The sequence below is a fragment of the Nomascus leucogenys genome, chromosome 1a (genome assembly GCF_006542625.1).
Source record: "Nomascus leucogenys isolate Asia chromosome 1a, Asia_NLE_v1, whole genome shotgun sequence".
Lineage (NCBI taxonomy): Eukaryota > Metazoa > Chordata > Mammalia > Primates > Hylobatidae > Nomascus > Nomascus leucogenys.
The window spans coordinates 103,134,607-103,154,389 of record NC_044381.1 but is presented as its reverse complement, the minus strand read 5'-3'; the positions used below and the strand labels follow the sequence as shown (position 1 = coordinate 103,154,389).

At 36.7% G+C, this 19,783-nt stretch overlaps 1 protein-coding gene across 2 annotated transcripts in view; it reads left to right on the top strand.

Annotated features, from left to right (window-relative positions):
* The window catches only part of KLHL28 (kelch like family member 28), a 37,538-nt gene extending 18,025 nt beyond the window's left edge, over positions 1-19,513 (top strand). Inside the window, exons 3-5 of one of the 2 annotated variants that reach the window (XM_030813841.1) lie at positions 9,328-9,771; positions 12,331-12,539; positions 14,668-19,513. In XM_030813841.1, coding sequence (XP_030669701.1) covers positions 9,328-9,771; positions 12,331-12,539; positions 14,668-14,831 — 817 coding nt within the window. In that variant the 3' untranslated portion in view covers positions 14,832-19,513. The remainder of the gene's footprint in view (positions 1-9,327; positions 9,772-12,330; positions 12,540-14,667) is intronic. The other variant, XM_030813844.1, reaches the window with a different exon arrangement.
* The last annotated feature ends 270 nt before the right edge of the window (positions 19,514-19,783 follow it).

The window sequence follows — 19,783 nt, the reverse complement described above, 5'->3', positions numbered from 1 at the left end:
CACTTTATCCACCTGGTTACTCACAAACTTTTATTCCATTTTATGTCTTTTTTTTTTTCTTTCTGGAACCATTTACATGTTTATTTGAGTCAGACCACATCAGAAGAGATTTATTATTGTCAATTATATCAGAAGATACCAAAGAAGAGAACTAGGAACCTGTGGTGAGGGAAATGGGGACAGGAATGGGTTTGAATGAAAACAGTTCATTAGAAGTGCTACCAAAGAAATGAGAAAAAATAGGATACTGATATAAATTGTGTACTTTGAGTGTAATTTGTTTTCTTCAGTGTAAGTATTTTTAAAAGATAGCATTAAGAAGTATGTTTTTTTCCCCCTAATAACTTAGATTAGGAATTGTCAGACTTTTTCTATAAAAGACCAAACAGTAAATATTTTAGACTTTGTGAGCCATGTAATGTTTGTGGCATCTGCTTAACTCTGCCATTGTAGTGTGAGAGCAGCCATAGATAACACATAAGTGAACGAACATGGATGTGTTCCAATAAAACTTTATTTATAAAAATAGCTAGTGGGCTAAAATTGACCCATGGTGATAGCTTGCCAACCCTTAATTTGGTGCATTATACTAGTAACGTTTATACCTTGAAAATATAGCTTGAAGTTATTTTTGCTTTTTCTTAGATAAGATTGCTTCATGAAAACTTTTGTGTTTAATAATATTTTTTACTACTGTGGATTTCTGACCATTTCCAAAAATTTGGTAGATTGCTTTTCCCTTTCCAATGTTAGGAAACTTGATGTTTCATCAATGGCAACTGATAAATTCTGCATCTTTAAAAAAGTCTCAAAATACCTGTAATCTCAGCACTTTGGGAGGCCAACACAGGAGGATCACTTGAGGCAGAAGTTTGAGACAAGCCTGGGCAATATAACGAGATCCTGTCCCTACAAAAAATTTAAAATATTATCTGGGCATGGTGTTGCATTCCTGTAGTCCCAGCTACTCAGGAGGCTGAGGCAGGAGGATTGCTTAGGCCCAGGAGTTTGAAGTTGCAGTGAGCTATGAATGCACCATTGCACACTAACCTGGGTGACAGAATGAGACCCTGTCCTGAAAAAAAAAAAAGTCTGATAATACATTTTTTTATTTATTTATTTTATTTATTTTTTATTTTTTAATTTTGAGACAGAGTTTGGCTTTTGTTGCCTAGACTGGAGTGCAGTGGTGCAATCTCAGCTCACTGCAACCTCTGCCTCAAGTGATTTTCCTGCCTCAGCCTCCCAAGTAGCTGGGATTACAGGCATGTGCCACCATGCCCAGCTAATTTTGTATTTTTAGTAGAAACAGGGTTTCACCATGTTGGTCAGGCCAGTCTCGAACTCCTGACCTCAGGTGATCCACCCGCCTTGGCCTCCCAAAGTGCTGGGATTACAGGCAAGAGCCACTGTGCCCAGCCTCATAATACATTTTAACTGTAACCTAAAACTAGTATTGTTGAGACTGGGCTACACATAGAACATTAGTTATGTTAGCTACACAAATTGATTGTTTAACTCTTATTCTGAAACGCACTGGTTACTGGCATAAAGTAAATTATATTAGTAAATATTATGACAAAAATTTTCAAATATGTATTTATAGTGTAAAAATTTTTGAGCAGTTGCCTTATTTTCTCAACTATTAAAAATAACAAATTACTGAAGAATAATAAGACTTGTTCATATCTTTAGACACAGTAATCTTTTGTCATAGAATCTATCATAATAAAATTTTAAAAATTAAAAGTATTATTTGCATAGAGCTGTTTATTGCAGCATTATTATAACTCTGGAAAAATTAAAACCAACCTGAGTGCTCATTCAGTTTAACTCTACAAAAGATATTAAACACCTGTGCATCAGATATATTGCTAGATAATTGACCTTCAGCAAGTTCACAATTTAGTAAAGGAGACATATAGAAAATAATACATAATGTTTATGCAACGATCAAGATAATTTCATAGAAACATTAAAGAGAGCCATTTATCCCATCTGGGGGATTTAGGGAAGAGAAATTGTAGAGAACTTCATGTACAAGTTGAGTGTTGAATGCTAAGCAAGAATCAAGCAGAGAAAGAAGAAAGGTCACGAGGAATGTACAAAGACACAATGGCATGATACATTATGGGATATTCAGGAAACTAAAAGCTGATTGGTATTCAGAAGTAAAGGGTTCTAACCAAGAAGTGTCAAGCAGTGGTCTTTGAACCAAGTCAAAGAAGTTATTGTATGCCGTGATTTAAAAAAAAAAAAAAAAAAAAGACTTTTATGTGGGTTGCAAAACCATTCTAAGGAGGTTCGTGAAATTATCAGATTTGTATATTAGAGCATTATGGCTGTATTATGGGAAAAATTGAGAGGCCAGGATTAATATCAGATTGATTAAATAAGATGTTATTGTAGAACCTCTTATCTAATATAGGCAAGAGATGATGAGATCCTAAATTAGGGTACAAGTAGTAAAGATAGAGAATGGGGCATTCGTTTTAAAAAATGTTTTAAGAGAGTAAATTGACAGGATTTGATGTTTGAATGGATATGAGGGAGGGATGATGAGGAAGAGGGAGGAATCCAAGATGAATGAGTTCTTTTGATTAGATGATTACATGGGTGGTTCATATATGCAGAGAGAGAGAGAGAATATGGGAGGAGAAGCCACTTTCAGGGGAAAAGTTTTGGACACATTGAGTTTGAAGTGCCCATGAAATATCCAGGTAAAGAATATTCTATGGTAGCTGGATATGAGTGCACAGCTCAAAGAAGAGCTCAGGGCTGGAAATTTGAAAGTCATCAGCATATAGTATAGTTTAGAGGTATGAATTAAAACTATGAAGTCTTTGATGGAGTTATTGACAGTTTAAATGTTCCTCCTTTTGCCTGGTGAGAAAATATAGAGAGGAAAAAGGATTGATTGTGAATGAAAATCTGGGGAACATTAATGTTTAAGATGAGGGCAGCAGGAACAATTTTTGGGGTAGGAGAACCAGGTGAATAGTGTCATAAAAGCCAAGGAATTTGTGTGTCAAGAAGGAAGGAATGTGATCAGCTATGTAAAATGCCCTGGAAAGATCCAGAAAGATAAAAATGGAAAGGTGGCTCTTAAACTTGGCATTATGGAGAACATAATGACTTTTGGTGGGTAATTTCTTTTTTTTTTTTTTTTTTTTTTGAGACAGTTTTGCTCTTGTTGCCCAGGCTGGAGTGCAGTGGTGCAATCTCGGCTCACCGCAACCTCCGCCTCCCAGATTCAAGCAATTCTCTTGCCTCAGCCTCCCGAGTAGCTGGGATTACAGGCATGCACCACCATGCCCAGCTAATTTTGTATTTTTAGTGGCGACAGGGTTTCTCCATGCTGAGGCTGGTCTCGAACTGCTGACCTCAGGTGATCCGCCCTCCTCGGCCTTCCAAAGTGCTGGGATTACAGGTGTGAGCGACCATGCCCAGCCTTGGTGGGTAATTTCAAGCAGAGTTGTAGAAATGCTGTAGATACATTATAGTGGGCTGAGAAGTGAATACAAAGTAAGGAAATAAACTGAATGAAGACTTTTCTTTTAAGAATCTTGCTAGAGATAGGAAGGAGAGAGTTAAGGCAGTAACTGATAACCTCAGGGGAAGTTTTATTTGGTTTTATTTTGTTCTTGAAGAGAGAGACATGAGTTTTTTTTGTTTGTTTGTTTGTTTGGAGACGGCGTCTTGCTCTGTCGCCCAGGTGTCTCACTCTTGCCGAGGCTGGAGTGTAGTGGCATGATCTCAACTCACTGCAACCTCTGCCTCCTGAGTTCAAGCAATTCTCCTGCCTCAGCCTCCTGGGTACCTGGGATTACAGGCATATGCCACCACACCCAGCTAATTTTTGTATTTTTAGTAGAAACAGGGTTTCACCATTTTGGTCAGGCTGGTCTTGAACTCCAGACCTTGTGATCCACCCGCCTCAGCCTCCCAAGTATTTTTATAATTAGATGAATAAAGAGATAAGTAAAGAGGGATAGGGTAAAGATATAAGATAGATGAATGCTCATTGATGAAGCAAGATCTTAGAGGAAATAGAAGAGATTGATATCAAAAGCAATCATAGAAAGTTGTGAATAGGAGAAAGAGAGACTCTTTATGCCTCAAGAAAAATGAGGTTTACTGGCTGGGGGAGGGGTGAAAGCAAGGGTTTAAAACAGCACTTGTGCAATGGCTTTAGTTTTTTTCTTTAATTAAGAGAGGAGGCCTGCTAGAGAAGAAAGTGGGGATTGTGTAGGTAACTTAAGAAAATTGGGGAAGCTCTGAGAACTGTATTGTTTCTACTTGTACATAAGGAGTCATAAGGATGGCAATACATTGAAAGCGTTTTTTGAATAGTTGTGCAAATATGTTAAATGTTGAACGGACATTCAGCCACGTCACTCCTCTCAACACTATAAACCACAGGTCTAATTCAAGAATGAAACTCTTATTAGAACTGATTATTATTGCCCTCTGCTATAGTTTAAATGTGTCCTTCCAAAATTCATATGTTGGAAACTTAATTGCTGTTGGAAAAAAAAAAAAAAAATACTTTGGAACAATGTATATATTACAAAAACGAAAAAATATAGCTGAAAAAATTAAGATCAAAGAATTTCAATAATAAGGATTAAAAAAAAAAAAAAAAAAAAAAAAAAAAAAAAAAAAAAAAAAAAAAAAAAAAATATTAGCAAAGACGCTTGCTGAATTGCATCAGTTTCCTAGGACTTTATGGAATGCAGAACTTCAGAGCGATGAACATCCAGGCTGCTTTGTGGCTGCTTTTAACTGCATATAGTAAGGTGCGAGAGGGAAGGAATGACTTAAAAATGGAATGTATAATTAAATGGTAAGCGGAACAGAAAGACTTGGAAAATTAGCAGCTTGACCATGTAAAAAGTGAAAAGGTATCTTTTAGGAAAGTAAACCAAGGATGTGTGCTAAAGAGATGAGTGTGGTTACAAGGGGGCCAAGTGCTAGTCAGGACAATGAGAGAAAGGCCCTGAAGGCATTTTAAGATCTTCGAGGCTGTGCCTCCCGTTGTAGTCTCAGAACACTAGGAAGGCAGAACGGTTTGGGGGGATCAGCCTGGGACACCCTCCACATGCTCACTGCCCATGGCCACCTTGGGAATCTGCTCTGCACATTCTACTGTAGCTTCCCCAGCTGTGGCTCAAATAGGCCCAGACATGGCTCAGGCTGCTAATCTAGATGGCACAAGTAGTAAGCTCTGGTGTTGGCCATGTGATGTTAACGCAGGCTTGCAGACTACAAGAGTTATGGGGGCATGGCTACCTTCTTCTCCTACTGTAAGAGTGTTGCAGATAGCACAGGGGGCAAGCAGAAACCTGTCCTGAGGCAGAAGCACTACAGAGCACCCTCACTAGGGCAATGGCTAGGGGAGTCATGGGAATGGGGCCACCCCCAAAAACCACAGAACTGTGGTGCAAGTAGTGTGCAAAGTCAGCCTGTCAGAACTGTAGGCACAAGATTCCAACCAGTGAGAGCTGCATGGGCTAAGCCCAGCAAAGTCATGGGGGCAGGGCTGCCAGAGGTCTTGGGGGCCCAACTCCTGCCCCAGTGTATCCAGGAAGTAGGACATGGGGTTGAAGGAGATTATTCACCAGCTTTAAGACTTAATGTTTTCAGCTGGGTGCGGTGGCTCACGCCTGTAATCCCAGCACTTTGGGAGGCCAAGGCGGGCGGATCACGAGGTCAGGAGATCAAGACCATCCTGGCTAACGCAGTGAAACCCCGTCTCTACTAAAACAAAAAATTAGCCAGGCGTGGTGGCGGGCGCCTGTAGTCCCAGCTACTCGGGAGGCTGAGGCAGGAGAATGGTGTGAACCCAGGAGGCGGAGCTTGCAGTGAGCCGAGATCGCACCACTGCACTCCAGCCTGGGCGATAGAGCGAGACTCCGTCTCAAAAAAAAAAAAAAAAAAAAAAAAAAAAGAGACTTAATGTTTTCCTTGTTGGGTTTTGGACTTACTTGGGGCCTCTTACTCTTTGCATTTCCTGTTTCTCTGGGTTTGGGACTTACTTGGGGCCTCTTACTCTTTGTATTTCCTATTTCTCCCTTTTGGAAGGAGAATATCTATTCTCTGCCTTTCTCAACACTGTGTTTTGTAAGTAAATAACTTGTTTTGATTTCATAGGCTCACAGCAGGAAGGGAATTTGCCTGAGGATGTATCATGCCTTGACTCTCGTTCATATATGATTCAGATAGACTCTGGACTTTGGACTTTTGAGTTGATGCTGGAATGAGTTAAGACTTTTGGGGCTATTGGGATGGAATGAATATATTTTGCATGTGAGAAGGACACGAATTTTGAGGGCCATGGGCAAAATTCTATGGTTTGAAAGTGTTCCCCAAAAGTTCATATGTTGGAAACGTAATTGCCATTGAACAGTATTAGGAAGTGGGGCCTTTAATAGGTAACTAGACCCTGAAGGATCCGCCCTCTTGAAGGGGTTAATACCATTACTGTGGGAGTGAGTGAGTTATTTCGAGAGCGGGCTCTTGATAAAAGGATAAGTCCGGCTGCCATTTTCTCTGTCGTGTGCGCACGCTTACTAGCTATCCATGTGGTGTCTTCCACCATGAGATGACTCTTCCCAGATGCTAGCACCATATTCTTGGACTTCCCAGACTCCAGTACCTTGAGCCAAATAAACTCCTGTTCTTTATAAATTACCCGGTCTGTAGTATTCTGTTTTATCAGCAGAAAATGAACTAAGACACCATCAAAAGACCATAAGGACTAATGACATTATATGTTGTATGTATTTAGCTAAATCATCTCTAGAAATCCATAACTTCTAGATAATCCATCATCATAACCTTTAGTCTTACTACCACTGAGAAGTCTTACTATCATACCAACCAATTTTCCAATTCTCTGACATCAACTAGGTATTTAACAATTCAATTCTGTGCCGGGCGCAGTGGATCATGCCTGTAATCCCAGCACTTTGGGAGGCCTAGGCAGGCGGATCACAAGTTCAGGAGTTCGAGACCAGCCTGGCCAATATAGTGAAACCCTGTCTCTACTAAAAATACAAAAAAAAGTTAGCTGAGTGTGGTGGTGCATGCCTGTAATCCCAGCTACTCAGGAGGCTGAGGCAGGAGAATTACTTGAACCTGGGAGGCAGAGGTTGTGGTGAGCCAAGATCGTGCCATTGCACTCCAGCCTGGGCGACAGAGTGAGACTCCGTCTCAGAAAAAACAAACAAACAAACAAAAAAAACCAATTCAATTCTGACACTAAGTCTTAAGAGTTAACCATATCCTACAGGTTAAGGGCTCAGTCCTAGACTGTTCCTACTTCAGATGCCAGCCTTTGTTATTACTGGTGACTTCAACACATTCAAAAATCTTGGTTCACACATTCCACTCTCTGACAGTGGTTTTTTCTTGCAAGCTTATTTCTTTCAGTGCACACCCTCCAATGAGTCTTTGTCCCTTTCAGGATTCTTCATCCACTGGCCCCATAACCAGTTAGGAGAACTGATTGCTCTTGAACCACCACATGTTCTTATCTTCCCAGCTTACCTAGCTTAGATTGGAGAAACATCACAGTCATCATTCCTTTAAATACTCCATGGCCCCTTTGCCTTTCTGTTCCTCCATCATACTCATCTAGTTAAATTCAATTCTCCACTTATGCCATGGCTACATCTGAGCAGCAGAATATAACTAGAGAAATCTACATACCCATTTTAACTTGTCTCACATGGGGCCTTCAGCACTCCCCAGTAACTGCTCTACATTTCCTTAATCAGTTTATTTTTTGACTCCCTCATGTCTCAACCCTTCTGCTCTCTTAAAAACATCCACAACCGCTTCTCCTTACCTCTTATTCTACTGAAAAGATGGAAGCAACCAGAAGAGAAGTACCTCATCTTCCCAACACCAAATCTGCCAAGTTATTTCTAAGACCAACCCTTCCACCTCTCTACTTATTCACTAGATTTCATTCACTCTCCATTACACAAAGACTTTGCTTTTCCGTTTGTCCTATCTCTCTCCTACATCATCATCTTCTCCCTCTGTACTATATGTATCATTACCATCAGCATGCAAACACATTTTCGTTTAAGCTTCCAGGTTAAATTAATCCCCTCTGGTCCCATGGTCTTTCTCTGCCCCACTTCATAGCTGTCTGCTCATATTTATTTTACTCATTATAGTAAAAATCATTGGAAAATTATACCCCCTGTTTTCACTTCCTTATCTCCCATTCTCTTTTAAACCTTGTTAGGGTCAAACTACTCCATAATATATCATTGCATCAAATTCATATTTTTAAAACAAGTATTATGACAAAAACTGACTTTAAATAGGAATTCCTTAACTATTGAGTGAATGAATATAGCTTGATTATACTGGATGGAGGACTTTTTTTATGCTGTTACGTTATTGAGTTTGGGGACATTAGCTACCTTTTCCCAACTTTTGGGGGGGGTAAAATTATATATATATTTATATACAAACCAGTTCAAGAAATATATATTTATATACAAACCAGTTCAAGAAACAGAGTATGACCAACACTCAAAAGCCACCCTTGAGCTCACTTCTTGTCCTCCCCAAAGGTGACCAGTATCCTCATTCCTAATCCAGAGATTCGTTTTACCTGTTTTTGGACTTAATTGATATCCTTTTGAATTTGACTTTTTTATCTCAACATTATGTGTGTGAGATTCCCCCAGCGACATGTAGCTATAGTTTGTTCCTTTCATTGCCATATAGTATTCTCTTTTATGATATGGCACAATTTATCCATTTTATAGTGGATGAACATTTGGATTGTTTCCACTTTGGAGTTGTTGCATATAATACTGTAGTAAACACTCTTGGACATATATGTATGCATGCATTTCTCATCAACAGAGCTGCTCAGGCAGGGCACATAAAGTACACTTTAACCATTCTCCTTTTGGTGGATGATTGTGTTGTGCTTCTGTGAACATTTGTGTATATTTGTCTAGATGCAAAATTATAACAGACATTCAGAAGAGTAGATACATGGGAATGTAATTACTGAGTCAGGACACATGTATCTTCAACTTTTTTAGATAAAGTAAAATTGTTTTCCAGAGTAATTTATACAAGTTTACACTCTCACCAACAGAGTATGCATTTCTTGCTACACATTCTTGCCAACAATTATTATCTGACTTTACATTGTTTGCCACTTTGGAAGGTGTGTCATGGTTTATTGTGGTTTTAATTTTTGTGTCCCTGATTACTAATAAGATTAAACATATTTGTCTTTATGGGCCACTTTGGTTTTTAAATTTTATATTTTTTCTGCTTATTCTTTAGTGTGGAGATGTACTTTCCTCAGAATGACTCTTGGATTGGTTTGGCACCCCTAAACATTCCTCGCTATGAATTTGGAATATGCGTTTTAGACCAAAAAGTATATGTTATAGGTGGTATTGAAACCAATGTGCGTCCTGGCCTCACTATCAGAAAACATGAAAATTCAGTAGAATGCTGGAATCCTGATACAAATACTTGGACTTCTCTAGAGAGAATGAATGAAAGCCGAAGTACTCTTGGAGTAGTAGTACTTGCAGGAGAACTTTATGCCTTAGGTGGTTATGATGGACAATCTTATTTACAATCTGTAGAGAAGTACATGCCCAAAATAAGAAAATGGCAACCTGTGGCACCAATGACGACAACAAGAAGTTGTTTTGCTGCAGCGGTATTGGATGGAATGATATATGCCATTGGTGGGTATGGTCCTGCCCACATGAACAGGTATTTAACTTAATAATTAAACTGCATATGTTTGTGGATTTTTAAAAGTCTCATTAGCAATGATTTCTGAGTTTTAAACAATTTGTGTGTGTGAATGAACTTCCAGCATTTGGGAAACTTAATCTGATCCATGGATATAATTGTAATTGTTTTACATGGGAATTTAATACAAACCTAACAATCAGATCCTCTCATTAAATTTTATGCTCATTCACTATAAATGGACTAGATTTTAAAACTCAGAAACCTAAAAATAAGATGAAGTTAGACAACTTTAGATTTTGTGTGATGTGTACATCTATGTGTACAGTATGTAAATTGTCTTTTATTGTATTGCTTAAAATAAAGAAGTAGAAATTTAATTCCTGTATATCTGTACAGTGTTATAGCACATCATAAACTTAAAACCTTATTTAAATATTCCTTTCTGAATTCTTTCCTGTAATCATACATGTATCATCAGGTATTTGACTTGCGCTGGAGTTTGAATTTGTGATATCTGTATTCTGTAGTGTTATCTGAATAAAGGAGAAATATATATGAGAAAATAAAAGTATAAAGTAACTAGTTATATGAGAAATTAATCATAATTCTGAACCTTTATTGAAAATTGATGTTCCAGAGGTTTTATCTTTGGCCAGGTGTGGTGGTTCACGCCTGCAATCCCAATACTTTGGGAGGCTGACGTGGGAGGATTGCTTGAGCCCAGGAGGTTGAGGATGCAGTGAGCCTTGAATGCACTACTACCCTCCAGCCTGAGCAACAGAGTGAGACCCTGTCTCAAAAAAAAAAAAAAAGAAAGAAAGAAAAGATTGTATCTTTAGTAGTAATTAGAGTGGTTTGTGTTATTTTGATTGTGAGTATTTTAATGAGAGGGCATACAGTCAGCCCTCCATATCCACGGGTTCTACATCCACAGATCCAACCAACTGTGGATCAAAAATATTTGAAAAAATTTACAATAATAAAAAGCAAAATAATACAGTATAACAGCTATTTGCATAGTATTATAAGTAACCTAGAGATGATTTAAAGTGTAAAAGAGGGTATGTGTAGCTTATATGCAAATATTATACTGTTTTATGTAAAGACCTTGAGCATCTGCAAATTTTGGTATCCTTGGGATGGGGTGGATCCTGGAACCAGTCCTCTACAAATACCAAGGTTTGTTGACTGAGAAAGTGATGGCACAACAGCATTTCATCTGTAAATTTTCACTTCTGTTGAAGCCAAAGTATTCCTCCTTTTATTTATTTATTTTTTTTACCCTTAGTTGTAGGAAAAATATTTGGGACATAGACATGCATTTCTATTCTTTGAAAAGCTTCTGGCCAAAATTTGTAAGATAAAAGGTTAAGTATTTTAAATTTGATTATCTTGAAAATCTTGCTGCAGTGCATCAACTCTTCTTCAATGATTTTGGTCTAATGGATTCTATCTTGGAGTTCTTTCAGAAACATTATTACCCAGTCTCTATTATGAACTCCAGAATGGTGTCACAGCCTGTTAAATGCTTATGGTTTTTTCAGGAAATTAGGTTAGGGCCAGAACAAGCCCAACAATCTTACCTCTGTGCCTTTGTGCCCCTTCAGAGGAAACCATAGTCTTAAACAGCTGCTAGAATTTTCTAGGGAAGGCTTTTTGAAAATTCTGATTTAATTTGGATTCCATAATGCACCTAGAAATGCCACAGGTTCTCCGAAACACAGTCTTGACTCAAATTCCTGAGTACTCCTAAATCACCTTGAGATAATTATGATTAGCCAGTTTGTACTACGCAATCTACGATGATTACTTTGCAGTAAGCCACATGAATTCTCCTGTGAGGAAAAAAAATAAAGGTTTTTCTTTTCCCCCCGTTCTCTTCCTCTTCTCTTTCCCTTAACTGTGTAGAAGATCCTAAAAACCTCTGTATTCAAGCCAGGCATGGGGGCATGTACCTTTAGTCCTAGCTACTCAGGAGGGTGAGGCAGAAAGATCACCTTAGCCCCGGAATTTGAGGCTGCAGTGAGCTATGATTGTGCCACTGCACTCCAGCCTAGGTGACAGAGTGGGACCTGCCTCAAAAATAAATAAGTAAAATTTAGGAACAAAAAAAATCTGTATTCAATTAGTGGTTTTCAAAGTCACGTGCATACTCATTTGAGTTTATTCTTACATGAATCCCTTGAGGTTGCACTATCCTCATTTTTGCAAGTGAGAGGAAATGGCTTATTCAGGATTACACAAATCCACAGCAGTAGGGCTAAGGTTCATTCACCCTAGGTATACAGAATTAGCACTTGAACCCAGGTCTTCTGACTCCAAGTTCTATGCTCTTAATGTACTTTGCTGCTTGTACAATATAATGGAATAGCATATGGAATTGCACCTTGTTTACAAGGTAAGCTTTTATCCTTGCAATCTTATCAGCAAAACCTAAGCATTTGTGGCAGACTACTCTTGTTTAATATATCTCTATTATGTGAACGTTTAAAGCTGTAGTGGGTTTCAGTTTTGCTTTGACAGGAAGAATGACACAAAAGATCTGTAAATTAAATTTTTTTTAAATATTTGCAGTGTGGAGCGTTATGATCCAAGTAAGGACTCCTGGGAGATGGTTGCATCCATGGCAGATAAGAGGATTCACTTTGGCGTGGGTGTCATGCTAGGCTTTATTTTTGTGGTGGGTGGACATAATGGAGTCTCACATTTGTCCAGCATTGAAAGATACGATCCTCATCAAAATCAGTGGACTGTGTGTAGACCAATGAAAGAACCTAGAACAGGTAATAAGAATTTATTAATTTCTAAACATATAAGGCAATGTTTTCTATAATGATGTGATTGCAATAATAGTTCCTTGGAATATAGCAGTAGGAATATTACTTGTCCAGAAAAAAAAAAAAGACTTGTATGTGGTAAACTTGAAAGACAGTTAGCTAGACAAAAGTATATAGATTTCTTTATTGTGACTTTTATATGCCAACATGTATATTATTGTTTCTCAAACTTGCTGAATACATTTTGGGAAATGCTTATACTAGAGTGTATATTTATAGAAGCTCTTTTTGTCCATTTAACAAATGTCATCTTTTCATATGTTACATACGTGCAATCCTCGGATTGTTTTGTTTTGTTTTCTATTGTACATCAGTAATCTGTATGTTCACTTTCAAATGTTCTTTCTTCCCCAAGGGGTATAGTTGATCAAAAAGGGCTGTATTTCAGAGTTCGTAGAAAAAAAACAAATCCACTTTTGTGGTTTAGGATAAATTGTTATCTTTGAACTCAAACTCATCACATCATTTTAAGGGAAAGGTTTTAAGATACTGATGGAAATGCTTTAGGGAGCACTCCTCATACAGGTTGAATATTTCCTATCCAAAATGCTTAGGACCAGGAAGTGTTTCAGGTTTTGGATTTGGGATTCTGGAATATTTGCATTATGCGTACCAGGTTGAGCATGCCAAGTTCAAAAATCTAAAGTGTGAAATGCTTAAGTGAACACTTTCTTTGAGCATCATATGGTGCTCAAAAAGTTTCAGATGTTGGGCCAGGCACGGTGTGGCTCACGCCTGTAATCCTAGCACTTTGGGAAGCCGAAGTGGGAGGATCACTTGAGGTCAGGAGTTCAAGACCAGCCTGGGCAACATGGTGAAACCCCATCTCTACTAAAAATGCAAAATTAACCTGGCGCAGTGGCACATGCCTGTAGTGTCAGCTACTCGGGAGGCTGAGGCACGAGAATCGCTAGAACCAAGATCGCGCCACTGCACTGTAGCCTGGGAGACAGAACAAGACTCCATCTCAAAAATAAAGTTTCAGATGTTGGAGCACTTTGGATTTCATATTTTTGGGTATTGGATGTTCAACCTATATTTATGATTAGAGAACCTTTTGAAACAAACATGCAAGAGAAACTGAAAAGACAAGCTGAAATGAACTGTTTTAGTGTTTACTATAATTTGTTTCTTTTGTATCCTTGAGAGGGAAAGCCACAGAAACAATGAGAACTTAAAAAATTGGAGTAAACTGTTTCTTTTTAGAACTATATAAGATAATATCTAAAGTAGAATTTTTAGAAGCATAAATTACGTCACTTTATATTTTAAATATTTCAGTGTATTTGAAAACCTCATAAAATGATTCTTCTAGAATGAAATGAAATTAAAAAGCCTGTGGAAAGATATATATTCCATTTTCCTGTAGTGAAGGGAAAGGAAGAGTAGGATTAGAGAGGAGAGGTAAAGGAAGACTTCAACTCTTGCTTTTATTTATTTTCTTTTAGTGTTTAGACAGGGTCCTACTCTGTCGAGCCAGGCAGGAGTGCAGTGGAACAGTCATAGCTCACCGCTGCCTCAAACTTTTGGCCTCCAGCCATCCTGTCACCTCAGTAACTCTTACTTTTATTTTAAAGATTTTGTTTTTCCATCAAGCACATATTGCTCCAGTAGGCCCCCATACCCACAGGAGATATACATTCCAAGACCCCCAGTGGACCGAAACTGCAGATAGTACCAAACCCTATATATGTAATGTTTTTTCCTATACATATATATCTATGATAAGGTTTAGTTTGTAAATTAGGCGCAGTAAGAGATTAGCAACAACAATAATAGAAGAGAACAATTGTAACAATATATTGTAATAAAAGTTATGTGGATGTGGTCTCCCTCAAAATATCTTACTGTACAGTACTCCCTGTTTTCTAGTGGTGGTTGACTTCAGGTAACTGAAAGCATGGAAAGCAAAAACTCAGATAAAAGGAGGACGACTGTATATTGCTTGTATAATTAATAATAGATTGTTAAAATGTATTTTAATAAAACATTAACATAAAAATTTATTTTTAGTGAGAAAAAGTATACTTCATGGTTAACATGTTTCTTTCTTCTTTTTGCCAACCTTTCCTAGGAGTTGGTGCTGCTGTAATCGATAACTACCTTTATGTCGTCGGTGGTCACTCAGGGTCTTCCTATCTGAATACAGTGCAGAAATATGATCCTATCTCAGATACGTGGCTGGATTCAGCTGGCATGATATACTGTCGCTGCAACTTTGGGTTAACTGCCCTTTGACAAATGTGAACTCTCGGAAATAGGATGGTGGTGAAACTTGTAGTGCATGAACGGATGGCCCAGTTTTCTGAAACCCGCAAGCTGCATTGCTTTCTTTTTAACTTGAAGTAGTAGCATGAAGACTCAAAAGTTTTGTTGGGTACTTTTAACTGACAAGTAGTTTTGGTTGCTCTTGATTACACAGTAAATCAATAATCAAAAACAAAAAAGAGAAAAAAAAAAGTAAAGACCTTACCAATTGAATTGTGCACTTTCTCCCCCAAGACTGAGATATACTAGTTTTATGTTCATAAGTGTACATGTAGACGAAACGTTGCTTTTTTTTTTTTTTTTTTTTTTAATTTTAGCTCTCCTTCCCTGATAACCGTGATTTACTAGGATGAGCGATGCTTTAGGTGCTGGAGTGTATTGAATGAATAGACAGAGTGCTGATACTGCTTCTTGGATGTAAATGCTTCACATTTTTCATTTGTTTTAAAACAAACAAAGGGCTGCTTTTTATTTTGGTACTTTTAAGGGTTGTAAATAACATGCCAATAGGTAGTCATCTGAATACTTTCCTGCTAAATGGTTTTAGGGCTAGGGATGTAATAAATTTTTAAAACAATTGCTTTTATTATCATGATATTTGGGGCCCTATTTTAGGAAATCAGATATTTACTGTTTATGCCTTTTGTATATGGGCAGGTTAATATTGGATGAATTTAATTACCTATCTATGCTATGGTTAGCATGGATAGGAGTTTAAGCATATCAGGTGTTTCAGTTTTTCTTCAGTAGTACAGCAGGCCTCCCAGTGCTGATGTAAATATTTGAGCAGTGTTCAGTACCATTCTTAGTGCATATTAATTTTTTTCATATATCCTTATAATTTTAGTTTTTTAAGATCTTTGCTTTTTCAAAGTGTTCAGATATAAAATGGTGCTAACTGTAGGATTTATAACAAGGCTATAACTGATGGCCTTTTGGATGTTCAGTATGAGATATGCATGACATGTTTTGATAGTCTTTTGCATTTTTAATGGCTTGATTCATTTGTGCTTATTAAAAATGTTAGTGATTACGCTAATGTTAACATCCAAAAATCATCAGAATGGCCTGTGTTATGCTTTTCATGGTTCCTGAATAGTGATTTAAAGAAAGTTACACTTTCGATATTCTTTCTTCTTGTGCTAGATATTACATGTCTTTCTTAAAAACAGAAATATATGCATTAAATATAAAGCACTAGGCAGTTATGCATTACTTTGTACATTTCTTAGTTAACTGAATATTTTAAGGTTATTGAGGAAAACTGGAACTCGATGTTTACTTGAGTAATGGTTCTAAGTTGAGTTCTACTTTGATTAAAGAAATGATCTTTTAAAGCAAAATTGTTTGCTGTAGCCAGTGACAGCTTATTTAAAGAAAGTGGTTAACTTCTTTGATTTCAGCATGTTTTAGTAAATGTCTGTTAGTCTCAAACACATTCACTTGCATTTTATTATGACGTTGGTACTTGTATTTTGGGACTGTAGTCATTTGATTTTCTTTTCAAACCTGTCTGCGATCTCCTTATAAAGTCTCCGCAAGATAATTTTTCCTAAGAAAAAAATTCATATTATATTCTTAAGTGCCATAATGTTCTACACTATTGTTAAGAAGCCATTTGTAATTATAAAACATAGGTTCATTTGTAGTATATATGTTTATTTCTTGAATACTATAGCCGGGCAATTTACAGTTCTTTGTTCTTCCATAAACTGCCAGTTGTAGATTTGAATATATACTACAAAATTATGTAAAATCATTTTTAATCATAAATGTAGTATCATGCTTTATGAATCTTTGCACAGATTATAAAACCTTGCAAGTGATTTTTAGTCTCTTCTAATTTAGAACTCAACAGGAGCAACTAATAACAATTGATAGTCTGAGTATTTTCTATGTTGCTTGTCTGAATAACATAATAATATATAGCAATAACTTTTTCATTGATTTGAATAAATCTATTGCATAGAAATAGGTGCACTATTGTAGTTGGCCCAGACTTTATTTAAAGAAAAGCAGTTTAAAATAGATTCATCATATATTTAGTTTTAAATCCCCAATTCAGTTTTCTTTGTTTATAGCAATCAAACTATTAAATATATCTTATTATACTATTTTTAATCCCGTATTCCCAAAAGATAAGGGAATTTGAAAGACTGTGGAAAATGATTTTAGGGCACAGTGGCTCACGCCTGTAATCCCAGCACTTGGAGAGGCCAAGGCGGGTATATCACCTGAGGTCGGGAGTTTGAGACCAGCCTGGCCAACATGGTGAAACCTCGTCTCTACTAAAAATACAAAAAATTAGCTGGGCGTTGTGGTGGGTACCTGTAATCCCAGCTACTTGGGAGGCTGAGGCGGGAGAATTGCTTGAACCCAGGAGGCAGAGGTTGCAGTGAGCCAAGCTTGCACCATTGCACTCCAGCCTGGGCAACAAGAGTGAAATTCCGCCTCAAAAAAAAAAGAAAATGATTTTAATTATAAACACATCTATTCTATACATTGTGTTTTAACAATATTTTACTCATGTATCATCTCCACTATCAAATTAGTATATAATCATTTGGTAAATTAGCTCAAAAACATATACTGGTCATTGCTTTTGAAAAATCTAAATTTCATCTTGATGAAGACTAAATGTGAAATACCTTGGGCAGTAGTAGTAGGAGCCATACACCAGTGAACAAATTATGAAAATCTGTGAAAGGAAGAGGAAAAATGTTCAAAATTTAGAAGTATATTTATTTTAGGATTGCTTAACCTACTGTACTATTCGTAACAACCAGAGCTACTAATCTGACCTGACAAGTAATATGTTTACATTAGCGCCTTCTTTTACAAATTTATGAGAAGTTTCATTATGAACACTCTGCTGACAAATTGTGAATTTAAAGCCACGTGTTTGTAATGTTAAAAAGGATCAAAATGTTTGGTTATAAATCCTCAGGATTAAAAGTATTAGAAATAATTATACATATTCAGGCAAGAAGAGAAAAGCTATTTAAGATTTCCCAGAAATATTTTGGAAAAGAGCAGCATTGGGAAATAGAAATTAATGTAATCAGTTGCAAGATACTTGCCTTCTATAATTATAACAACTTAATCTGCTAGGCACCTTTGGCTGTTCAATAATCATTGGATGTTTTAATAGAATGTAAGTGGCTTTTAAGGTAGCTCCAAGGATATTTATAAATTCTGTGTTATTGCTGTTATTGTTTTAAATGTGAGTGAATATTAAATTATAGGAAGTGGTATCCAGTGATAGGAAAATGGCATTAGGTTTTGAAATTTTATTTTGATAATTTAACACATATGGACGGTTTGCTATATGTATGAGATACTCTGTTAGATGCTGTGGGAGCTAGAGAGATATACTCTTTTTCACTCAAAGAGAGTAAAATATAGTGTGAGAGACCCTAATAACTATTTTGGTGAAGGATGAATCTAATTCCTTATCTCTGACGTCATAAGAAGTGATTAGAGACCTAGTTTATGCATAAGCAATTCCTTAGTGTCCAATTAGGTGTTATTGGCATGAAAAAGAAATATTAAAAAACCTAATATTTATAGAACTCCAAATCTCCTAGAATTGGATAATGTATTTTCTAGTAAGAAAACTATAGAAATTTTAAATATATATATTTCCTGTAGTATCAAGGCTCTGGCTGACATTGAGAGAAATATATGCACATGTTGTGTTTATTTTCAGTTTTGGTGTTGGATTCCTGGTATTGTCACCTAAGTGCTCATTTTCAGGAAAATCAGATTCTACAATAAACACTTACTGCTTAAAGTTCAGTAAAGTTGTGATAACCTCATAACCTCTGTAGTCTAAAAGTTAAGGAATTATAAGATGTCACATGTCAAGTTAATATCCAGTTCTACTTCTTAACCTTTCTTCCCTTTTTAAACAGCACTTTAATTACACATGATTTAATTAGATAACAATTATTCCATGGCTGGATATGTACTGGATTTTCACTTACAATACATTGATTTGGTGTTGATACACATTTGAAAAGAGTGAGGAATACAATACATTTTTAATACTATAGGTTTACAAATTTTCCTACTGGTGTGAATATGGAGTCAAATAAAAATCCAGTTTACATCTCTGCAGAGAGAAAAATTGTTATCCGTATGTCTTTTATATTATACATCTTTAACTAGAGATAATTTATTGTTAATTTTGTTAAGTTATGTGTAAGTCCCATTTATTTTTAAATACTAAGCAAAAAGTTCCAAGTTTGCCTTAAAATACAAGTGAAGTTAAAGAACTGGAGGATAATGCCTATATTTTTGCCTTATGAATTGTGCTGTGTATTATAAACCAGCAACGGTTTTGATTTTAACAGGATTCTGAAATTTTGTAGCTGCAGAGTACTAATATTTGTACTCTCTTGCAAAGAATGTGATCTAGTTGTGGATTATGTTAGTTTAAATGTTTTTGTATATGTATTTTACCTCTGAACATGTACCTTTTTAGCATCAGGGTTTTATTTATGTTTACATACTAAAGTGTCATTTAACTAGTTGAGAATTGTATTCTTTTTTATTTTAAAGGTTGTGTATATTATTGTGGTAATGTTCTGTAATTATTATGGTTAAATTTCATTTAATGTAAAATGTTTAAAATAAAAATGAAAAATCTACTTTGTACATGTCATATGATAACTGTGAACTGAACCAAGCTAACTTTGTCGTGCTCAGCTCTTAGGGTTTTATGCATAGATAGGTAGTAGCCATAGAGTAGCCACTCCTTTTCATCCTCATTAGCAGGTTACAGTGAAAACATGTCTTAGGTCAGGCCTGGCTCAGTGGCTCACACCTGTAACCCCAGCACTTTGGGAGGCTGAGGCGGGCGGATCACCTGAGGTCAGTAGTTTGAGACCAGCCTGGCCAACATGGTGAAACCCTGTCTC